Source organism: Anas platyrhynchos, chromosome 4 (genome assembly GCF_047663525.1).
Source record: "Anas platyrhynchos isolate ZD024472 breed Pekin duck chromosome 4, IASCAAS_PekinDuck_T2T, whole genome shotgun sequence".
Lineage (NCBI taxonomy): Eukaryota > Metazoa > Chordata > Aves > Anseriformes > Anatidae > Anas > Anas platyrhynchos.
Genome location: NC_092590.1, coordinates 46,938,283 through 46,959,931, shown reverse-complemented (window position 1 = coordinate 46,959,931; position 21,649 = coordinate 46,938,283). Strand labels below are relative to the sequence as shown.

Below are 21,649 nucleotides of genomic sequence, written 5' to 3'. Positions count from 1 at the left end.
GAAACAGGGTTGTTCTAGTTGCTTCTCAGAATGTGTTTTCCATTAAGCAGCTCTATACAAGTTTCTGAGTCAGTGAAGGTGACACGTGGAAAAACAAAGAAAGAAAATTTAGGAAAGATGAGATCCAGACAGTTAACATTTTAAAGAAATCTACACAATGGAAACAACTGCAGTTTAAATGAAAGTACTATTTTTTTGTTAGCACTACCATTCCTGTCAATGGAAAAAAAATCTTCTCAGCTTATTATTGCTGTGGTCAAAACCAGCAGCATCCAGAAAGTAAATGTTTTCAATGATAATCTAACGAAAATAACGTCTGGCTCTCTGGTGTGTTATTTGTTTGAATTGTATGCTCGCTCTAAGTCAGACTGTGAACTCCTGAGGAACACTAAATGCCAGCGGCACTTGCAACCATGACAAAGCAGGACCCTTTCTCACCTGGAACAAGAAAAGTTCTGATGTGCTGTCCTGTTCCTCCAGTGTTTCTATCACAGCAGACATGGAGTATGCCACAAATGACCCTCTTTCAATATCTCCCTTACAGATTTTAACCTCTGACACCAGTAATTCTTTCTACTGCACTTCAGTCACCTTGCCCCAAAAGATGAAGAACAGAAAAAAAAAAAAAAAAAGGGTGTGTGCTAGCTGAATTCAGTTCAAGTTTCAACACCCCTCTTCTGTCCTCAAGCTTGTTTTTCCCCTTAAAATATAAAGAAAAAGAAACAATATATAATCTAATATTTGTTTTTAATTTTCTGTACAGGAATATAACGTTATGGCAACTTTGTACATGAAATACATACAGTATTTAAACATGAAAATCAGCTAGGTAAGAATTTACATTAGCAATGAAACTGATTCATGTGCAGCCCAGTTAATACTTAGTTTAGATCTGTATTTTAACAGGGAGAGATTTTAATAGTTTACAATCATAGAAACATAAACATTTAAAACAAGACTCTATAAAATAATTTACAGAAACCCTACCATCTACACTGAGAGAAAGGGTGTATGCCTGCATGTCTTGTGTGCGCATAACAAGGTGGATGAATGACTTATCTCAGCCTTTTAAGTATAAAATAATTTAGGAGCAGTTCATGCAATGTGGAAGCAAAGGAGTGCCAGTTCCTTCAAGGTTTCCTGCTACCTCGGACATCTACTGAGCATCACATGTGGGTCACCGGACACATGATAATACAGTTGCCAGATGCTACAGGGAGCACCGGCCCCAGTTCCTCCAAACAATTACTTATGTAAACATAAATATACAAGCTGATATCTTTTCTACACAGTACAAATACAGGTCACAGCTTCTCAGCTGTGCAAGTAGTCAATCTGTATGCTGGGAAGTAGGATAATGTTCAGACCGGAGTTCCATGTATGCAGGGGCACTAACAGAACTTTCTCGTTTTCACTAGTTTGCTCTGGTACTTGACAGAGTGCCCTCCATGCCCTATGACATAAACGTCCAGCAGGTAGGACTTGCCAGGCTGCAGGCCCCGAATTGTCTCTGTGGTGACTGCTTTCTGTATATTCTGGCTGTGAAAGTATTTACAGAGAACCTTTTCTGATTTCTTCCTCGTATCTGGACCCAAGCATTGGTTCTGTTCTCTTTTCTTCTGCTCCTCGTTGTAATTGTCATCCACTTCCTTTTTGTAGATGCAGAATTTGTTTCTCTCCTGTGTGCCAAGCCACGCCACCGTGACTGAAGAACACGTGCGGAGTTTGTCAAAGGCTTTGATTCTTGTATCTTCAGGTAGAGAAGGAAATGACTGCTTGTTAGGCCTTGTTGTTGCCAGGACCTTCAGCACAGAAGCACCTTTTTTGCTTCCTTTCAGCCTAATTAGGTATTTAGCTTTTGCTTTTCCTCGCAGCTGGAACTGCCGTACTCCCTCCACATTTTGAGACAAGAGAAGTTTGCCATCTCTTCTAACTTGGATCTGAACAGCATCCAGACAGGAATGAACAGAAAAGGTGACCTTCTGGTGAGACGAAACAGGAGCAAACCGTAGAAATTTGGCTCCCTTCCTCTTGATGAATACATCTGTAACTTTGCCATCCTTCAGTTCGACTGTTTTCTGCTTAGCCTCCTCCTTTGTTCTAGCAAAGGTGCCAACATATGCGGTGCTCATGTTAGTGTTAGTGTTTACTGCAAACATGTCAAAATAGTACTGTGTGTCGGGTTTCAGGTCAGACACTGTGAAGATGTTCTTGTTCCCGATACAAACTTTGTGCAGGTCAACTCTCGGCTTTGAGGATGTTTGGCGCCCAAACTTTGATGATGATTTTAGGAAACCACGTTCTTTGCCAGCGTTGTTGTCTGTGGGGAAGCCAAAATGGGCAAAGTCGAATGGACTGAAATCCAGACCTGGTTTTGGAGCCATCATGAAGGCATCATCAGAACTGAGTTTGGCTTCAACAGCACAGAGGCTTTTGAAATTGTGTTCTTTATTGATGACTATGCAATATTGAATTGGCTGTTTCAGTAATGAGGCCGTGGGACTCGGTTTCCATGCCAGTGTCACTGTTGTACGTCCCAGAGAAGTGACATCAATTCTGGGATCATAAGGTAATTCAGGGTAAGGTTGGTCAGACTCTGGAGTAGTAGTTGCATACACTTTAAAATGTGTATCCTTCTCTGTTGACAGCAGGTCTAGTTGGTACAAACCAGAAGGGGAACTAGAGGACACAAAATATTCGACATCGTTGCCTTTGTAAGAGAACAGCTCTGTGCCTTCTTCATTAATAATCTGCTGTTTCTGTTGCTCAAGAGGTTCTGGTTCACCTAGATTATAAGCATAGAAAAACATTTGTTGAGACACAATCCAGGAATAAGAGAAAATAAAACTAACAGACACTTCTACACAAAATAGAAGTGTGAGATGAAAATGAAAGGTTGTATCTTCTGAGGAAGATGTTACCACAATTCCATCATATCAGGCAGTTTGGCACTCAGGTTAAAAACACGTGTAATAGAAATTGCACTTTAATTGCACATTAATGGAGTTGTGTGGATGGTGGCTACCATCCTCCACTAGACTACTCCAAGCACCCAGCTTGGATGTGCTATACTATTCCTGGGATGAACTGTCTCTGCTGCCTGTTTCTCGGCATGTTTCTGAGCCCTGCAACAATACCAATCCTGCCTCTCCCACTCTTACCTTGTGTGCACAGCCCACAGCAAAACCCCCAGTGAAACCAGGCTACTCTGGGCAAACAGTCTGTTGTGGCAGCATCCAGTGCACTCTGTAACTATAACCTCAGCTTGTGTTTTTACTTTTTGACAATGTTTTTCCTTCCCAATGTTGCTACCTACTGACAGTTTCCTGCACAAAAGCAGGACTAGTGCTGAAGATCCAAAGATCATACAGATGGACCTGCTGTGACACTCAGCATCACACTTAGACTGGCCTGAGGAGCTTTGAATACAGGAGAAAAGTGGAACTCTGAGGCATAAGGAAAGTGTTTGATGGTTTAATACCTGAACCTTCTCCACTGGCTTCCTCTGGGAGCTCTTGCACACTCAGTTTCCACTCCAGGGGGGCATCACATGGTGTCACTGTCACTGCTAGAGGCGTGTTGTCCTCTTCAACCACAAAGAAGTACCTAGGGGAAGGTTAACAGAACCATAATGTCAGTATACCCTGGTGGCAGCCAACAGGCAGGGGCTGACTTTACATTATCAAGGCTGACCTTGGTAGGGCAACAGAGGCAAAAATGTTACTTACAGGCAAGCATGTACAGAAGGAATACAGAAAGTCAGGTGAAGGCTAAGGAGGTGAGGGGCTGAGGTCCCCCTGCCCGCACTGAGCTGCAGAGCTCCCAGTGCATTTTTCATGATATGGCAGAGGGGGTTCTGGCCTCCTGCCCTTCTCCCTCATCAGCTTCACTTTTTGCCCCTACACTAACTGTGCACAGAATAAATGGTCACAAACATACAAGTAAGGGAAACGGGGGTCTCTCCTGGAATTTAGGGGTAAGCTCTTCAAAGCAGGACACCTTTTTTTTTTATATGTCCAGGTAAGAGCCCTAGAAGCACATACAGGCACATGCACATTCAGCTGTCTCCCTGTGTCCTCCCCAAGTACTACGAGTCACTAGTTGTAAAGTGTTCCTCATTCACAAAGGCTTAAGGAGGTGTGTGGTATGTGGAGGACAGTGGCATTTCTGCTCTTCCCTGACCCCTTTGGAGCCCTGATTCCTTTTCCAGACTAACCTTGGTATTTTCTGACCCATTGGGTTGAGGCTGGGAAGAGGGGTAACCAGGCCAGAATTGGCTTGCACTGCTTCTTTAAAGCACAATATGAAATAATGAAGAGAGACAAGTGTGGTGAGGTTAGCCTGTAGTTTCTAATTTCTTTCCCCCTCCCTTTGCATCCAGACATAGTTAGTGGCCCCACTTCAGGGAACTTCTGTGGTCTGTGGGAGCTCTGGGCTGATACCAGGAATCACACAAACTGCACAGACCCTCAGCTGGGGAGGCTAGACTGGGATGGAGACTCAGACAGTTATTTACTTCACCAGCCAGAGCACTGGCATTTGTATTTCATGGAATAGAACTTCATAGAATTTCTCTTATTTGGATTCAGTTTTGGTTTCAAAACAGACAACAAATAAATCTGCTATCTTCCAAGTACAACGACCTCACTTAAACTGGGCAGAAATACCTTTTAGGTGTGTCTCTGAACAGGTAGCTGCTAATTTCGGCTCCATCTGGGACGACTGACGAATCATGAAAAAACGCTTTGTCCCGAATCTGCATCTGGAAGAGCTCCTCATCTCTGGTAGGCAACTTCTGCGTCCTGGAGCTGAGTGGCAGCAGCAGCAAGAGCAGCGGGCAGTGAAGCAGGAGCATCCTGCAGCAACAACAGGGATCCCCTGGTGAGAGCTGAGCCACACGTGCACAGCAGAAACTGCCCCCACCTCATCTCACGCCGCTCAAGGGAGACCGCAGTGAAGCACAGGGTTTAGTCATGACCTGTTCGTTCACGAGCTCAGCTAGACGCAGACACACTTGGCTCCTACTGCTGATTTAATACTGCCCAAGAGCTTACTACAGTCTTCAACCAACCTTTAGACCCAAGCTGCAGAGTATGGGGGAGTTAAGCAAGGAGGTATGAGTTTGAAAGGCTTATTCAGCCGCTGAAACTAATGCATGCCTACAAGGATGTTGCATGCCCTTTATGTTTTGCAGGAACTTTCACAGTACTGCCACATGAGCACTGGGAGTATGTGGTGTAAGGACCAAACTTGCATTGTCAGAGCTCTTGGATAAAGTATGTAAATAAGATTTTTCCATCTCAAACTATAATTGAAAGCAAGCCCACACAGTGGTTTGAAATTGGGCTCTCTCTCCCCCTTTAACAAAGAGCAAAAGCCTTGAACATACTTTGGTAGAGCTACAGTTTGATGTTTTGCCACAGGAGAAATAGAACTCGCTGGACATGGGACCCAGAGTAAGCACAGAGCAGATGGAGGGCACAGCAACATCGCTTAGCAGATTTTGGTTGGGCTTCCAACAATCCTTTGAAAAGTAAATATTTCCAGTGAAATTGCTCTTTATAAAAATAGAGAATTAGGAAAATATGTGATATAAACCCACACATATTCAAAGCACATTGGTATTAGCATGCAATTCAGCAGGGCTTAATCCTCAAGCCTGATGGGAATTGCAAAACACAAAAGCAGAGAATCCCTTACAAATTAGGCATAATAATTCATAATCTCAGCCTTTCATTATTATGTCTACAACTAGGTCAGTAATGACTACCCTAACGTATACAGTGGGATAGACTGCAAATCTCCTTTCAATACAGCAGATGATCTCATACCAATGGCTCTGGCTGGGGTGAGGGGAAACGCAGCCCATTTCTGGTATGAGCACAGTGAGTTTAAACCGCTAAACGATTATATTCCTAAAATTAGAAAAGAAGAAAAAAAAGAGTTTTAGGCCATTACCTAAACTGTGTTAGCCACTGGCTTTGGGGAAAAGCGTGGTAAAAACCTTGAGCTGGCAGGAACAGTTTCATCTTACTTTGCTTGTTGCTACTTGGTTCAGTGTGCACGCATGCCCCAGTCCATATACTGCAGAATAAGTTGATTATTGCTTCATAAGACACTTTCTTTTTACCTTTAAAATCAAATCCACCGTTCAGTTGGTGTGTTTTTGTTGTTGTTTGTTTGTTTGCTTTTTCCTCCACACAACCTTTCTCTAGTCTTTTACATAAAAACAGTAAATACAAGACTCCGTGAGAAGTGGCATGATGTATTTTAAGCCATAATAAAATTGGTCTTTTTCAAGCTCTTAAGGAAAATATAAACATGTCCCCCTGAGGGAAGCATCAGTGGCCGCCTCCTTCCCCCTCCTGTGATTGCCTTCTGAAAACCCCAAAAGAGCCTCAGCCCGTTATTTATTCGGCGATAACCTCACAACAGCAACACAGGGCTGGGGGATGGCAAGGCTCCGTCACCATAATTTCCCATTTGCAGGGCTTATAACACTTCATCTCCATCACTCAGGTTTTAAATTGAGTATTTCATTATAATTTGAGAGCTTACTGCAGTGCTCTGCCCTAAGGGAGGGAAGGGCATACATGGCTTTACCTAAGACATGTAGCTGCTACTTGCAGTCAAATCATGGTTTGTCTCTCCCAGTGTTTGTCAAAGTTTATCCTGACCAGCTCCTTACCTAGATTTGGATGACAGCAGGCATACTTTGTTGAATTCAGACCAAAGTGTTGATACTGATCACCAAAGGCAATGACATTTGGCCTTTCAGAGCAAAGATCCTAAGTCAAAATACTGTCTGACTCAAGTCACCGAAGTCAGCAGAAATCTCCCCTCATAGGACACCAGACGAGCTCCATGTGCTGCAAAGCACTGTTTATTGACTTTTCACATATTATCGTTGGCCAACAGGGAAGAAATTCTTTCTAATTTATACACACCAGCTACAGCAGATTATTTGGTTAGGTAAGAAACACGGATGCTTTCTGCAGACCACGTCCTCCACGTGAACCCCCTGAAATTGCAATATCGTATACTCTCACAGTCTGCTCCAGTGCAGTGTAACCGTTATTAAAATAAACTACTTCTGATTATAGGACTACCCAGGCTAAGCTTCACTTCTTAAACAATCTTACTAGCTAATCCACTTTAAAAACTGGTAGACAGCGTTTCTGTCCCCAGTAACTACTGCAGTGTAGCGAAAAGGTAAGGATTTGTCTGTGATTCCTGTAACTAATTGTAAAAGTGCTTCAGCTTAAACTTAACCACAGAAGATACGTAAAGGTTAGTCCTGTGCTCCCTCCCCAGGCTAGGAAGGCAGCACCGGCCCATTTTATATGTGAAATAGCTTGCAGAATCATTGACTGCTAATGAAAGACAAACCTTTTATAAACTTGGTTCCTTTACAAGCAAGTAGGATTTTGAGTGCCTTCATTTTCACATATCCAACCTCTGAGACTTAAAACAGGAGCAATTTTCATACATGACACTTCCAAAGGTGGGACACCTAAATAGCAAAGAGGCACTGAAAACTCACCAAGTTTTGGAAAAAACTGCTGTCAGCATTATACCACCCTTTCAAATATGTTAATAAACATATTTTTTATTTATATATATTTTTTGCAGGGCACTGATTGATTTCACATAGTTTTAAGCTAAATCCTCTACAATTCACTCACACAAAACAACAAGCCAAAAGCATTTCTTTGCCCCATGTTTCCTTCTGGACAAGCTCACCCTGGGCAATGACTTTGACAGCATTCCTCCAAAAATGTGTGCAGTGCCTGTGAGCACAAGCACAATCCCACCCCACTCCTGAAAACGTCCAACCAATGTTCCTATTTTCTTGGTGCCACATGGTCCAAGTGTGTTTTATTTTTCGAATGCACATACTTGCCCAAACCCTGCCCCCTAAAGCTCACACACGACGTGAAATACGCCGTGTGACTTTTGTTCTCCAGACTGTGCCACCTTCTGAATGTCTTTTGTTCCCTCTTCCACGAGTTCGGCTTGTTTTCTTTTCTTTTAAACTCAGAGTCAATATTTTATTGATATATTCCTGCTGACTGGAGGGATTTGCCTGCTGTTTATCACTGAATTTAAGAAAGAGCCAAAGCAAACAGTCCTAAGTGAAATAATAAGCACCGCTCGCCTTCTCCAGGATTGCAAAAGTGCCCTCTAACGGCCCGTCCCCACCGCTTGCATCCTCCCCAGCACCTCTCCTCCACAGGGCCCAACACCCAGAGGCCAAGGCCTGCTCCAGCCCTCAGGACAAGGTGACAGCCATGGGCTAGCAGGGGAAGAGGCCATGGGGTCGCTGGCTGCGGGCCTTTACCTGAACAGGGAGAACAGAAGCAGGTGCTGAGAGCTTGGTGCGGGGCGTAATGACCTCGAGCACCTCAACACACGCTGCCTTACCAGGGGTGTTGTGATTTTTTTTTTCCTTCTGAAAGTAGAAATAAATAAAGTCTGGCCATTTTGTAAACTTGAGCTGTGAGCATACACGTGAGAATTGTCATTACATCGGATTGGAACTGATTACAATTACACTGATTACAATTCCCCCCTTCCTTCTGAGCGACTTATGCTCGAGCAGGGAGACTTCCCGGCTCTCCCACACCCCATTTACACACGCTCCGACCGGCCTCTAAGACATCCCCATCCCTAACTCCATCTATATGAAAGACCTGCAAATATCTAGGCAGACAGTAATTACAAGCCAAAACGGAGAGGCTAACAGGATATGCAACTGGCTTCACTTTCGCATTCAGGGACAAATCAGCTTTAGCTCTCAGGCCATCCCCACAGCGGCTGGAGGCAGGCCAGGCAAGTCCTCCATTGGAGGCCGGAGGGAGGCAGCAGGGCCACAGAGCCACCCACGGTCACCTCCAAGCACCTCGGCCTGCCCAGAGAGCTCTCTTGCCTTCGTGACTGTCCATGGGTGACTGTCAAGGACTTGCAGTAACAAAACAAAAAGGGCCTGGGTTTATTTGAAGCAAACACATCTGGAATAAGTGAAACCTAACGTTTGATTACAGAGAGCGGAAAGTGCACGACTGTAATTTAGCAGGGATCACTTCAAGGCACTGCCTGCCACAGTGCCTTTGTATTGCATTTTCATTTTCTTGTGTGGATGGTAAACTTTTTTTCCACCTCACTCCCTGTTTTTAAACTCCGCTGCACTTGGTTTTTTTTAGTTGTTTGCATTACCCATGCTGCATCTCATAATGAGTCTGTAGATTTATTGACCTGATTTAAGTCTAGCTTTGGAAATGAAAGGGCATTGTGTGACTTCTTTGACTTACAGGAATGCTGCAAGTAAAGAGTCTGTGAGCTTTTCCATTACAAACTTCACTTCCAGAGATATACAACACAAATATACGCACCTCAGCATACAGAGTTATCACCTCAGACACAGAGCAATTTAAAAGTGCCTACCAATTTCAACTGTAATATAATTATTTTTGATGTGTAAAGAATGAAAAAATAATGCCTTTGAAATTTTTAAGTATTTATTGGGAGCTCATTTATTTGTTTGCTTAGGGGGAGACCAAAGGGGAAGAGTGAAGGCACGGCCTTTAATACTTGTGTTTCCCTAAAGGGTCTGGAAAACATTTGGTATGCCTTTCATATTGTTGTTGTTGTTGTTTGTTTGCTTTTAAAAGGAAAAAGCCGTGCTCCAGCAGGCTTGCTGCCTGCTGCTGCTTTGCATCGTGCCAGAAGTGCCAGCCTACGTCCCGAAGGTCATGGTCCCATCTAGGGACAGGGGGCAAAGTAGAAGATGGGCGGGTGCATCACCCGCTCAGCCCATCAGAGCAGAAACACTTGTGTGGGGTGCTGCAGCTGGCAGGGAAGAGCACTCATGCGCCATTGTGCCCCAAATCCCTGGATTAATGCTCCCTAAGCATGCATGGACATGACAGACACTAATGGTGCCTTTGAAGCTATTAGGGTCCACCCTGTCAATTAATTATCTGTGGGTTAACTGACCGCCTCTTGCAATTCCAGTTCAGTCCAGGGTTTGCCTTTGCTGGAAGTATTGCTTTAGCAGAGCAAATCACAGTAGCATGGGAAAACATCCAGCTATGCAGAAATAAGACCATATGAAGAAATACGGTTACGTTTTCATCAAATCTTAATGAACAACAGTGCTGATGAACTGCAACTTATGGGAGAGGTTAACTCTGAAGGGGTAATACTGTAAAATGTGGAGCTGTCTCAAATTAGACATGTTGAAAAGCAAACATACTCAGGGAGATATGGTATCAAAAATCAAATTTTACATGGACTATTTTGTTTCCAAGCTGAGACGTATTTATTTTTCCACTTTTAGTGGAAACAGATTCAACTGTGATTACATCGGGATCGCCATCCTGCAGCGAGCAGTAGCGGGATGCTTCAAAAAACCCAGCTGAGCCAGGAGATCCCAGCTGGGACACTTGAGGAAATGCCTGGTAGCTCTCCTCCTCCTGTCAGTCACTGCCCACATACCAGCTCTTCACTCTTCACAGCCACTTCCACCCACGGGTGAGTGTCAAAAACAAACAAACAAGGAGTCCCCAGCGACCTCTGGTACAACGTCCAGTTGTTCCCTGATACCTCTGTTGTGAGGGCACAGGAAGACGTGTAGGCTACTACTGGCAGCCAAGTGCTGCAAGATGTGGGTGGAAGCCTGCTGCACGCTTGACCCCAAACCACACTTGATTGCCCTTCACAACTCCAGCATAAATTGGCCTTGTGGCTGGCACCATACCTGCTTGTTCTTCCAAGCCCTCCCAAAATGCCCAGACAGCTAGCTGAATGTCCTCCACAGAGACCACAAGTAGGGTGACACTGCTACAGGAAGGTCTTTCTGCAATAAACACCAATTTCAGGCACTGCATCCAAAGCTGAATGCACAGAAGGGGAATTTTTCCATTGTCTCAGCAGGGTTTGAGCCCCAGTAGGAGAAATCACATGGGGCAGAGAAATCTGAGTTTGCGCAACTCCAGACCATTTAAGATAACCAGCTCTGAATGCCACGTAGCTCTACAACAAATGTTTCATCACAGGATCTCGAGGTGTTTTGTAAGAGAGAGCAATTATTATCCCCTTGTTACGAGCAATAAAAGTGGGGCAGCAAATTTCCTTGTTCACGGAAATCCCAATATAATCCTTTCCTTTAATCACTAAACAATAGCCACTTTCTAAGGCCAAGTCCCTGTGCCTTGAGCACGGCTGTGCGAGTGGATGTCGCTGCCTGTCCATAATGAATTTCAGCAAGAGGATTAGCAGGGAGGAGCACGCCCGGACAATTACAAACTACAGCCAACGCCAGCACATTGCTGTTTGGTACAAAGTTTCCCTGTGCTTCCCTGTAATAGCTCCAAATGACATCACAAGCAACGGCCCCTGCCAAACCCTTATGAGACGAGGGTGGCTGGTGTGTCAGGGGAGGACAGAAAGCAGAACCGCAGCTTGGGAGCAGGATCGAGTCCGTGCATCTTCATACTGCTGGGGCTTGAGCTGAGAGACCCTCAGAGAGCTCTGAATTGCCATCAGTGCGCTGGAATTGCTCATGCACTTCTTTCCTTCCACTTTTTGATAGATGACTTAAAAAAAGGGGAACATTGCTTACTGCTTTGCAGTTCCTTTGGGCATGCAGAGGCCGATTCCCTCAGCTTCCATCACAAACAGTTTCTCCAGCATTGGGAATAGCAGCACTGGTGGACACCTCAGAGCAAAGACACGGCGATGGGAATTCACACAGATATTGCAGCAGGCACCCCAAATGCATTTGCAAGGTTGGATTTTGGATTGTTTCGGTCCAGGAATATTTGTAGATAACTAAACATGGGACAAGGAGCAAATGTAATTTGAGTGGGAAAAAAAGCTATTTCTGATCCATTCTGCTCTTTCCCACGTTTTTTCAATCTTACCCTTATTTCCCCTGCATTGCTTGTAGTTACACCTGAATCACATAAACCAGGTTCTCAGCTGACTTTGAAGGAATTACGCCCTTTTTTACTGGTTTGAGCTTCTAGCCACATATTACTGCTGAGCATGGTACTACAGATTATGCTGACCCTCCAGCTCCTCAATTATCATCAGAATCCTAATTTTCCAATGTAATTTATTGGCCAAAATTGGATTCCTTTTTAATATTATCTGCCTTCAGCTTTGCTTTAAAGGCGTGTAAGAGGAATTTTCCTCCCCATGAATCCTTAATGCACCACCATTAAGGTGCTCTCTCACAAAGACTTGTTACATACCACAGTAACGCTCAGATCCCGTGTCCCATTTTCCCTAGCTGGAAAAGGGTTGCTGCAAATATGTAAACATTTGTAAAGCCTTTGAAAATAGAAAGTACGAAATGTAGTGCTGACGGTACCTATATTGACATATTCCCATTCTAACCCACAGGCAAGGGCTTCCCAGGGCCCAGCAGGGGCACCTGCCCCACGATGGTCTTTGCCATCCCCTGAAGAGCACCTGCACTGTTTCCTCGGCACAACGCCAGCTCTGTCAGCTTCCTTGGAGGCTGCGCGTGGATGAGAGCACAGGGAGGCTCATCACAAGTGGCTCACATCACGGGGGGGCCAATCAGCCTTTCTTCTGCACCCTCGGTTTTGTAGACTGCATGGGGAAGGATGAGAAAAAGCAGCAATGTTCACAATAGCTAGATCTTCCCAACTGACCTTTATCTCCTTAGCATCTTGCTTAAAAAATAGAAATTAAAAAAAATAATAATAAAAGGCAATTCAGACAGAGGGCAGCTCAGTAAACTGAAAATTGCTGGCCATAGAAGCTACCTGCACTTGACTTAGCTACCTGTGGCCACACTGTGCTGCCCATCATTTTGACTAATACCAAAGAAAATCTGACCACCTGCTTACCCCAAACACCTGACCTTCACACAGTGGCCATCAGGTGAGGTTAATACTGTCCAGACCCAAGCACAGAGGCTCCAGCCCTGATTTCCCAATCCCCTCGCAGTCACTGGGACACATGAAAGCAAAAAATGCAGCCAAGGCTCAGGAGGAAGCAGGGACCCATACGGTGCAGCATGGCAGCGCTGGGTGCAGCCAGTGTCATTTGGCATCTCCAAGGCTAAGGAACCATGCCCAGAGAAAGCGTTAGTCATACAGACCTGCCTACGTGTGCATCTTCCTCCTCTTTCCTAGTAAGACTGCTTAGCTTTGGTTCCCTTCATTTTTTTGGAGAGTAGCAGGGTGGGGGAAGAGAGAGCTGGGATTGCCCATGTGTCAGTGCAGAGGTTGCAAGCAGCCCCTCTCCAGCGCTGGGCTCTGGCTCCCCAGGATGCCCGCACCCTGGCCCACCAACACCATGGGGCTGGCAGACCCTCCCAGCCCTCCTGCTCTCGCCCAGCAACACTTGCAAAGGGAGAGAAGTTACAAACAAAGCAGGTTCAGAGTGTATTTGGGAGCTGCTGGGCTCTGGGTGGTTGTGCAGCAGTTTCTGCTAAGCAGCTCTAGCCACGTCCTTCTGCATGATCAAGCTGAAAAGTTTCCAGCGATGCACTCTCAAATCAAAGTACCAGGGGAGCTTCAAACCCCACCAGGGCCAGCTGCGGAGCTGTGATAGGGGATTTGAGAAATGGCTTACTGACAGGGCAGGCTCCAGCCCCATGCCACGGCTGGACCAGCGTTTGTTTGTCCAGCCGGGCAGGCGAAAGGTCAGTCCTTCATCTCGGCACCGCGAGCCAATGCGCAGGGAACACATGTGGGCAGGTAGGTCGGGCTGCCACGGGTGAGCGAACATCCAAACAGCCCCACAGCCTTCTTACAGCCACCAGTCCTCCTCGCCTGGTGGGAGAGAAGGGAAGCAAGAGGGAAGGAAAGGAAAAGGGAATGAAAGAAAAAGGAAGAAGGGATTTCTGCATTAGGAGACGGCTGGAACGCATGTCAGGGGACCTTCCCTTTCCAAAAGCAAAAGGCACGGTGAGAGCTGTGGCATGGGAGCCAGGCTGCCTTCTGGGGGTGCTGCTTTGCTGGCATGGAGAGAAGGTACAGCTCGAGGACAAAGCATCATTTCAACATCACCTTGAACGCTGCACTGCATAAGCAAAAAGCCATTCACTCAAGAAACCACCCGCCCTTTGGTGTTTTATCCACGCAAGGCACTTCAACAAGCCAAGGAGGTCTGGGCTTTCTTTTTTTTTGGAGTGGCGTGGGTGGGCATTTTTGGCTCAGTTTTCAGGGAAAGAAAAAAATAGCTCGGGTGGGTGCTGGATACCCATTGAGACGTAGTACCTCTGCCTGTGCTGCTGTGCTGGCTTTGCCCCTGCGAGAAGCTGAGCAGCACCCAGCTGCGGTTTCAGGTTCCAACACTTCACCTTCATATACCGCAGGGTCCCATGTGGCTCTGCCCAGGGAAACCGCAAGCAGCTGCGGGATGCTTCAGCCTCCTGGAAGCACATATCACCGGGATCTATGTGTTCGGCATTTCCTAGTTAAAGCACTGATTGTTGGGGTTTTCTTACAGCTCTGCAACCGCGTTTTCTTAAATGAGTGGGGATTGGAGTGAGCACCATAACTTAACGTAGCACGCCTCCTGCCTTGAGCCTGCATCCCTGCTGTCACACGCTGGCAAGGGGTGTCTTACTCGCTGCCTTAAGATACTTGGTCAATTCAAGTATTAAAAGACTTTAAATCCAAGCTTTGCTTTGTTCACATGGTGTGAAAGGGTCCTAAAAGCAGCTTATTTTTCATAGGATGTATTATTTCAACTATTGTGCTCTAACAGGATTATAAAAGTTTTAATTGCCTGACAGTAAATCTTCCCTGCAAAATTGCAACTTTAATACCTCCTAGGACTGTTAGGATTTTATTCATTATTCCTCATTACTGAAAAAACAGTCGGAGAGCGCCCCTAGGGTCTTCCCCAAATAAGGAGGAGATCCTATTAGTTCCTACAAATCACACTCAAGTAAGTAACTCATCTCATGAGGAAAAACCCACGGAGAGTTACATGCAGCTTTGGTAGCCAGAGGAACAGCAAGAATGTCGCTGACACTGCTTGAGGATGTTTTCCCTTGCATCCAGAGAGCAGCTGGCAGCTCTGGGACGCTTGGCTTTCCTGCATGACCACCAGCCCTGCCTAAGCAGCACAACTTGCATCAGGCCCTCCGTATGCTCAGACACATTTAGACTGTTTCAATATAAACAAATCAGCAGTAAACCTGGTACAACTTAATGAGGCAATAGGAGAAGGTGAGCTTGTCTTTTGCTGCTACCCTGGCTGCTTTGTAAAAACCCTCTCCTCTGAGCAATCCCTGTATCCAGAACCTGCCATCCGCCTGCAGTATGGGCAAGGTTAAAAGTGAGAAAGATGAAAAAAGCATCATTCTCACCCCAATAAAGCTCCAACCCTTTAAAAAAAAATAATAATAATAAAAAAAAAGGCAATGTGCTTAATTAAGAGAACAATGCTTTTCCCCTTTCCCCCTGCAAACCGCAGCGGAAGCGCCGCTCCCGGCAGCGTGTCACCTCGTGAGCGCGCGAGGGTCACACGGAGGGGCACTCATATCCGGACCCGCAGAGAGGGGGATGAAGTGGGAAAGAGAAATTATTGCCTTTCGCTTTCCAGGTGCTCTCAGCAAGGACCACTGCTTCTTATCTTGGCTGTCACGCAATCAGCAAACATCTCTCCAACTGCCCTGTTTAATTGTCCTAAAAGCAGCCCGGTCCTGCGGTACCGCATCCTGGGGCGGGCTCATGCTCACCAAAACCAAACAGCCCCGTGTGCTCTGGAGCAGCCAGCGTGTGTGTGCATCCCTCTGGCAGGGCAGTGCATGCACCTTTTTGTTCAGCAAAACACAAACAGGCTGGGGAGGAGGCTCTCACACCACCAGGCCCACCACTTGCTTGAGCAGCATTTAAGAGCTGAGCACAAACCCCAAACCTGTCTTATAAAACATCCCTGAGGAAATTAACACCTTTTTGGCTGAAGTTACAGTATCAGCTATCTCGCACGTGGACTGGCATGTCCTACATGACCTGTGTGCTCCACGAAGCCATCCATGTAAACAGATTTTCCACTGGTTCCTGTTACAGCTCGGTGCTAACATTCATCTTCCCCCAGCACAGCAGCTGTCCTCGTGTGCTGTGAATTGGAGAATGAATTCTGAAAGAACAAACTTCTTTTTAATATTGGCTCTCCGCATCCCTCTTAATTTATTTCCTCCTTTAGGCACGTTCTCCTGGAGTTATGATTTATCACCCTGACCCGTTTCCCAATCTAAGGGCAAATACTTCCTCTCCTAATGACATCTAGTTAAAGTTTTCAAGCATAACATCTCCTCAGCCTTCACAGCTCCTCCTGTCAGCGTTAGCTTATTGGAGCAGTTTTCTCAGGCAGAAACGATTGCTGCTTGGTCTAACAAGGAGTTTTGTTCTGGAAGTCGCACACTCTCAGTCACAATGCAAAACAAAGTTTGGGGAACAGAAGCTTCCACAAGCTTGTTGTGATTTCTCCAGGAGGATGCTCACTTTTGTTTAATAGAGCTAAAGCACTACTCGAGTCCTCTCTCACTCATCTTACCCAAGGCTTTCCCTTTCCTCTAATATAATTCATGTCCCTTCTCCGCTCACTCCTGCTTGGGCAGCACCCACAGCCCCTCCATCATCCCGATGGGCTGTACCCTCCGTGACAGCGAAACATGCAGCCCCGTAGCACTCACCGTGGCACCACCCTGGCTGTGAGCAACGCAGATGTCAGGGGCTCTCTGCACACATGCGAACCTCACCCCGAGCACATACATCCTGATGCAAAGCCCCTCGATGTTATCATCCCCAAAGGCACACCGGGCACTCCCAGCAGCAGGCGCTCCCTTCTCCCAGCACTCACAAGCCCCCTCCCTCCCCTCCTGAGGTGCGAGGCCCTTCACCCCAGCATCCCGCACTCCTCTCCTCTGCGTTTTGTAATCGGGCAGGCAAAAAGAGAGCCAAGCCCCAGGATTGTGTTAACTCCTTATTAGCAGCCGGGATGGCAGCCTGAAGCAGCAACTCGGTGCTCCATGCCAGCAGCGTCGGCTGCTTCGAGGGTGGTGAGCGAGGAGCGTGCACATCTCACTACGCTGCCCTTAACACAGAAAACGTGCTCGTTCTGCAAGGCTGCAGGGAAACCCGGCACCCAGAGGGTGTCCGCAGGTATAAACGAGCAAATCCACCTTTGAGAACAGAAAACTTAAAACCAAAAAGCCAGGGAATGAAAAGATAAATACCCACTTAGCAAGACGAAATAAAACCAGCTCTAGAAAGAGGCGAGATGCTGAAGGAGGCCTGAAATAGCCCCTTGAAAATAGTGAAGTAATGGGCTTACAGTTTTATTATTCACATAAAGTTTAGTGACTTCAAAACGAAGGCGAAGCCAAACACGACTTGTTATCCCCCTGAAATCTGCGCTGTAACTGAAGCCAGTGCCCAGATGTTCTGCGGTAAAATCTGTCGCTTCGCTGCAAGAAAGCCCCACGTACCCTGACAGACGCTCCTGGCTTGCCTTCGTCCAAGCCCACTTAGATTCTGGATTATTTTTCTAGCAATCTTTTAAACTGCCAGGGGAAGCATAAAAGGTGGTCTCCTGCGAAACCGTTTGATACCATCTTGAAGCGTAACCGCTTGCAGAAATAAATCAGGATTTCTTTTTAATAAACTGTTTATTACGAGCCTTTCGGAACGTAAATTGTAGAAGACAAAGCAGGGGCTGAGTTTAATAAACATCTCATCTCGTTGTACATACCAAGGCAGGAGACCCTGGCACACTGAGACCGAAGCGCCCAGCAAAGCAGCTCCGGCACCAACAGGGCCACGGGGCAAGCGGCACCAAAACCCAACTGAGCCTCGCACCCGGGGAAGCCCCCGGTCCCCAAGCACAATGCCAGGACCCCGTCCTCCACCCCCAGGGCCTTGTTCCCTACCAAAAACTGGAGCCGTAGGCCGGGATCTGTAAACGTCGGAGGATCAGCGAGTACGTGGCGAAGGCATCTGAGCTTAGCAGGGAACGCGGCGCAGGCGTTACGTGATTTTGAACAGCTTGCTTGACAGTTTGCACCATATTGTATTTATAAACATTGGGGAAACCAAAATGCTTTTCCTCGGTGTTTCCGAAGGAGTCATCCACAACAAAACAGACGTGCAGGGCGAGCCCACGCATCCCAGCATGAAGGCGGTTCAAATTATAAAAAAAAAAAAAAAAAAAACAAGAGGCCCCTATTAATTTCAGCAGGGTCACTCAGGCGAGTAATTGCTCAGCATCCCACACGGTGCTCGAAGCCCCCAGCACCTCGCGGCCACCCAGGCCCAAATTCACACGGGGCCGCGGCACGAGGTGGCGGGGCTGGTGACACCGGGCGCATGGGGACCCTCGAGGTGGGAAAAGGAGCAGGCTGGGGAAGGGAGGATTATATCGGGGGCATTACAAAGCTTTCTCCAATTACGAGGGGCTCGTTATCTGCTGGCTGGGAACATCAGCCCACAAGGAGCGGGTATCGCTCTCTAAACGGAAGGAAGCGCGGCCACAGGACCCCAAATACGCCCCCGCGGTGCACATGGGACATGTGGTGCACCACGGCTCGTTTCTGATGCTGGAAATAGAACATGAAATCTCTGTGTTGAAAAAAGCCCTCTCCTCCTTCAAACGCTAACAAGTTTTGAATTCTACACATCGCTCCGCGTGCTCCAGAGACCCTCAGCGGCACTAGAAAGCCAGCCTCGGCAGCTCTCCTCTCGCAGGTATGCACTTTGCTACGAGGCTGGAGAGCAGGGCAGGGAGGATGAGGCACCCTGACAAGCAACACTCCAAAACCCCATTCCTCAAATAGTTAGGAGCCAGCCACTTCCCAAGCAGGCGAGGCAGAACCACCAAGTTTTTCTCCCCGCTCCCTTACGGTGCAGCAAAGCCTGCTGACAACATGTAATGCCCAAGCACCCTTTTTTTTTTTTACAGAAACCAGGTTATGCCCGAGACAGCCGTGCCTCCCAAGCGTCACTCGCACATAAATCACTCTCTACAGCCACCCAGGGAGGAATTCACCCTCCAACCCCGCTCGCCTCTTCCAGCTTTACGTGCCACCAACTCCACCAGCTCTACCAAACGCGCTACCGAGGCCGGACGCCCACCGCAGGCTGCTGCCGGACGGCAGCTGCAGGATGCCCCGACGGCGACACGCTGCCACGTTGGTCACCCAGCATCACCCACCCTGGGGACCCTGCCTCCCAGCAGGGACACCCTGCGAGCATCTCATGCTGGGGAGGTGAAGGCCTGCGGGAGGCTCACGCTGGCGGGGTGCGGGGATGCAGCACCCCAGGAGTGCCGGCCCCTGGGAGCGCCGCGCTGGCCTTCCGAGGCTGCAAAGCACCAAAGTTGGATCTGCAAGTGATTAAACAGCGCTCCGCAGCCATTGTCTCTGCGCTGCCGAAATAAAAACGCAACACACCCCGCGCGCAGCAAACCCCTGCGCTTGCATCCCACCGCGACTTGCCCGTCTACTTTTTTTCGGTAGCCACTTTTTTTTTTTTGCCTGTTTTTCTTTTTTTTTCTTTTTTTTTTTCTCTTTCCCCCTCCTTTAACCCTGCCGACACGAAGCGAGACGCTACCGACACCCGCGGTACCCGGCTCCGGAGGACGAGGGGGCTGCAGCGGGCAAGGACGAGGCTGAAGGGGGGGGACCCCAAATCCCGCAGGGGCTGCGGCGAGGGGTCGGGGGGCTCCTCGCCGCCTCCCAGCCGGAGCCGGTGCCTTACCTTGCGGCGTCCCGTCCCGTCCTGGCGCTCCCACGGGGGGCGGCGGGGCCCGGCTGTTTTTTTTTTGTTTGTTTAATTTTTAATATTTTCTTCTTTTTCTTTTTTTTTTTTTTTTTCGGGGTGGGGGGGGGGAAGGCGTTTTCCCAACCCGCTGCAGCGGGGACTGTGTCACGCCCGTCCCTCGGCTCCTTATAGCCCCTTCCCCTCCCCACCCCTCCGGCGAGAAAAAAAAAAAAAAAAAAAAAAAAAAAAGGAAAAAAAATTAAAAATAATCAAAAAATAGAAAGAAAGGGGGGTGGAAAAGAGGTGGAGGGGGGGGAAGGCGTGGGGGCAAAGTTGGGGGGCGCGCAGGGGCGCGGAGCGGCGGCGCCCGTCGCGTCTCGCTGCTGCCGCCGGGGCGGGCGGCGGGGGAGCCCCGCGGCCGCCCCGTCCCGTCCCGTCCCGCCCCGCTCCGCTCCTCTCGGCCCCGCGGGGGGCGGAGGGGCGGGCCCCGGGGAGCCCCGGCCCTCAGGGCTCCGCGCCGAGCTCCCCCCACGGCTCCCCGAGCCCCCATCAAGGGGCCGGGGGGGTCCGCAGGGATGCCGGGGTCACCGCATCTCGCCGCGGTGGCGGTGCGGTCGGAGGTAGATTTAGGGTTTGGGGAGCCCAGGGGGGGGTTCTCGGTCTTACCTGCGAGCTGCGAGGAGCGGGCGGAAAGTGGCGCTTGTCATTTAGCAGCAAGGAGGTCTCCTCGCTTTTTGTTTCTTTTTTTGGTACATCGCTCCCAAAAAGCGCCGCTACGTAAGCGCTGAGCAAGTTCTCAGGCAGAGCAGCTGCTGGGCACTGGCCCTGAAGGTAACCGTCCCCTCCCTGCCGCCACATCCTACCTCCGACAACTTGGGGGAGGGAGGGAGGGGGCAAAAATAAAATGCGAACTCCCTTTTTCTCAGCAAGACTGCTGAGCAAATCTGACAGCAAAGCCTTGGGGAAGGGACGCAAATTGTCCTCGCCTGTAGGGCAACATTCAGCCTGGCTCTGCGAAGGCACAAGCCCCAAAAGAGCTCGCGTCCTCAGGGACACGTAGCTGTCCAGGCTGCTGCTAATTGCCATTAGTTACTGCCACTTACCTCCCGCTCCGCCAGCTCCCCGAGTAGCCGCTTCTCTCGCTGCAAGCCAGCGAAAAGTGCCCAGGAGACTGCTCAGAAATACAGGTTTCCCGAAAGAAACATGGGATGGAGGCAAGGAGCCCCAGGGGAACCCCCGATCAGTCATCGTTCTCTCTTCACATCCCCATTTCTACGTATTTTACCACTCTATTTATCATTCTCGAATAGGTTCGAGGGTGGGAGTGTGGGGAAAGGAGGAAAGAGACGTTTAGGATGAATTTATGCGTAGTACAGGAGAACCCCAAAATACCTGGTGCTGGCGCCCAGCGTCCCGGCTCCTTCCTTTTAGAGGAATGTTTGCCTCCACTCGTGACACCTCAGTAAGAAAAGCAAACAAAAAAGCTCTGCACCTAAATCAGAGAAGATTAAAAGAACACCTAAATCAGTGAAGAAGACCAAGGGCACTCTCGGCAGCTTCCTCCAAGTCTTTGAAGCATGCAGGAGCCTGCAGGAAGCTCAGTGCTCGGGTGAAGGGAGGCAGTTACCTTTGGGTGCCCTGCGTGGCACAACATTATTCTGGGGAGCCTGCGAAAATGGCTGGCTCTGGTTTGAGGTCATTAGAGGTAAAATATTGCTGCCCGGCAAAGGAGCTCTCGGGACCGTGCGCTTTGCACACAGGCAAACAGATTATTTTTAACCTGAGGACAGCTTTAGTGCTATTGTTCTTAGAGGGTATTGCTGTTTGTGATTTCAGCGAGAGCGAGATGACATCCCCTGAATATGATTTACACAGACACTGACTCTTCTGCGAACAGA

The 21,649-nt window shown here is 48.2% G+C and overlaps 1 protein-coding gene across 5 annotated transcripts; it reads right to left on the bottom strand.

Moving 5' to 3' along the window:
- Positions 1-728: 728 nt before the first annotated feature.
- Positions 729-21,268, bottom strand: NDNF (neuron derived neurotrophic factor). 5 transcript variants are annotated; one of them, XM_072037498.1, is made up of 4 exons: positions 21,144-21,268; positions 4,668-4,856; positions 3,482-3,606; positions 729-2,785 (listed from the first exon to the last, which is right to left on the bottom strand). In XM_072037498.1, exons 2-4 carry the CDS (start codon positions 4,853-4,855, stop codon positions 1,392-1,394), a joined length of 1,707 nt encoding a protein of 568 aa, XP_071893599.1. In that variant the 5' UTR covers position 4,856; positions 21,144-21,268; the 3' UTR covers positions 729-1,391. The 5 variants fall into 5 exon arrangements, with proteins under 5 accessions (XP_071893599.1, XP_071893600.1, XP_071893597.1 ...); XM_072037499.1 differs by lacking the exon at positions 21,144-21,268 and adding an exon at positions 20,855-20,956; XM_072037496.1 differs by lacking the exon at positions 21,144-21,268 and adding an exon at positions 20,418-20,600.
- Between the last annotated feature and the right edge of the window lie 381 nt (positions 21,269-21,649).

Bases quoted from the DNA above. Each gene is read 5' to 3' on its own strand.
- NDNF (XM_027456887.3), bottom strand. From the start codon at position 18,060: ATGGTGCAAACTGTCAAGCAAGCTGTTCAAAATCACGTAACGCCTGCG. The intron at 4,857-17,923 runs GTAGGGAACAAG...TTGTTGCTGCAG, and splicing joins GCCTACGGCTCCAGTTTTTG to GATGCTCCTGCTTCACTGCC. The intron at 2,786-3,481 runs GTATTAAACCAT...CTTATAATCTAG, and splicing joins AGCCAGTGGAGAAGGTTCAG to GTGAACCAGAACCTCTTGAG.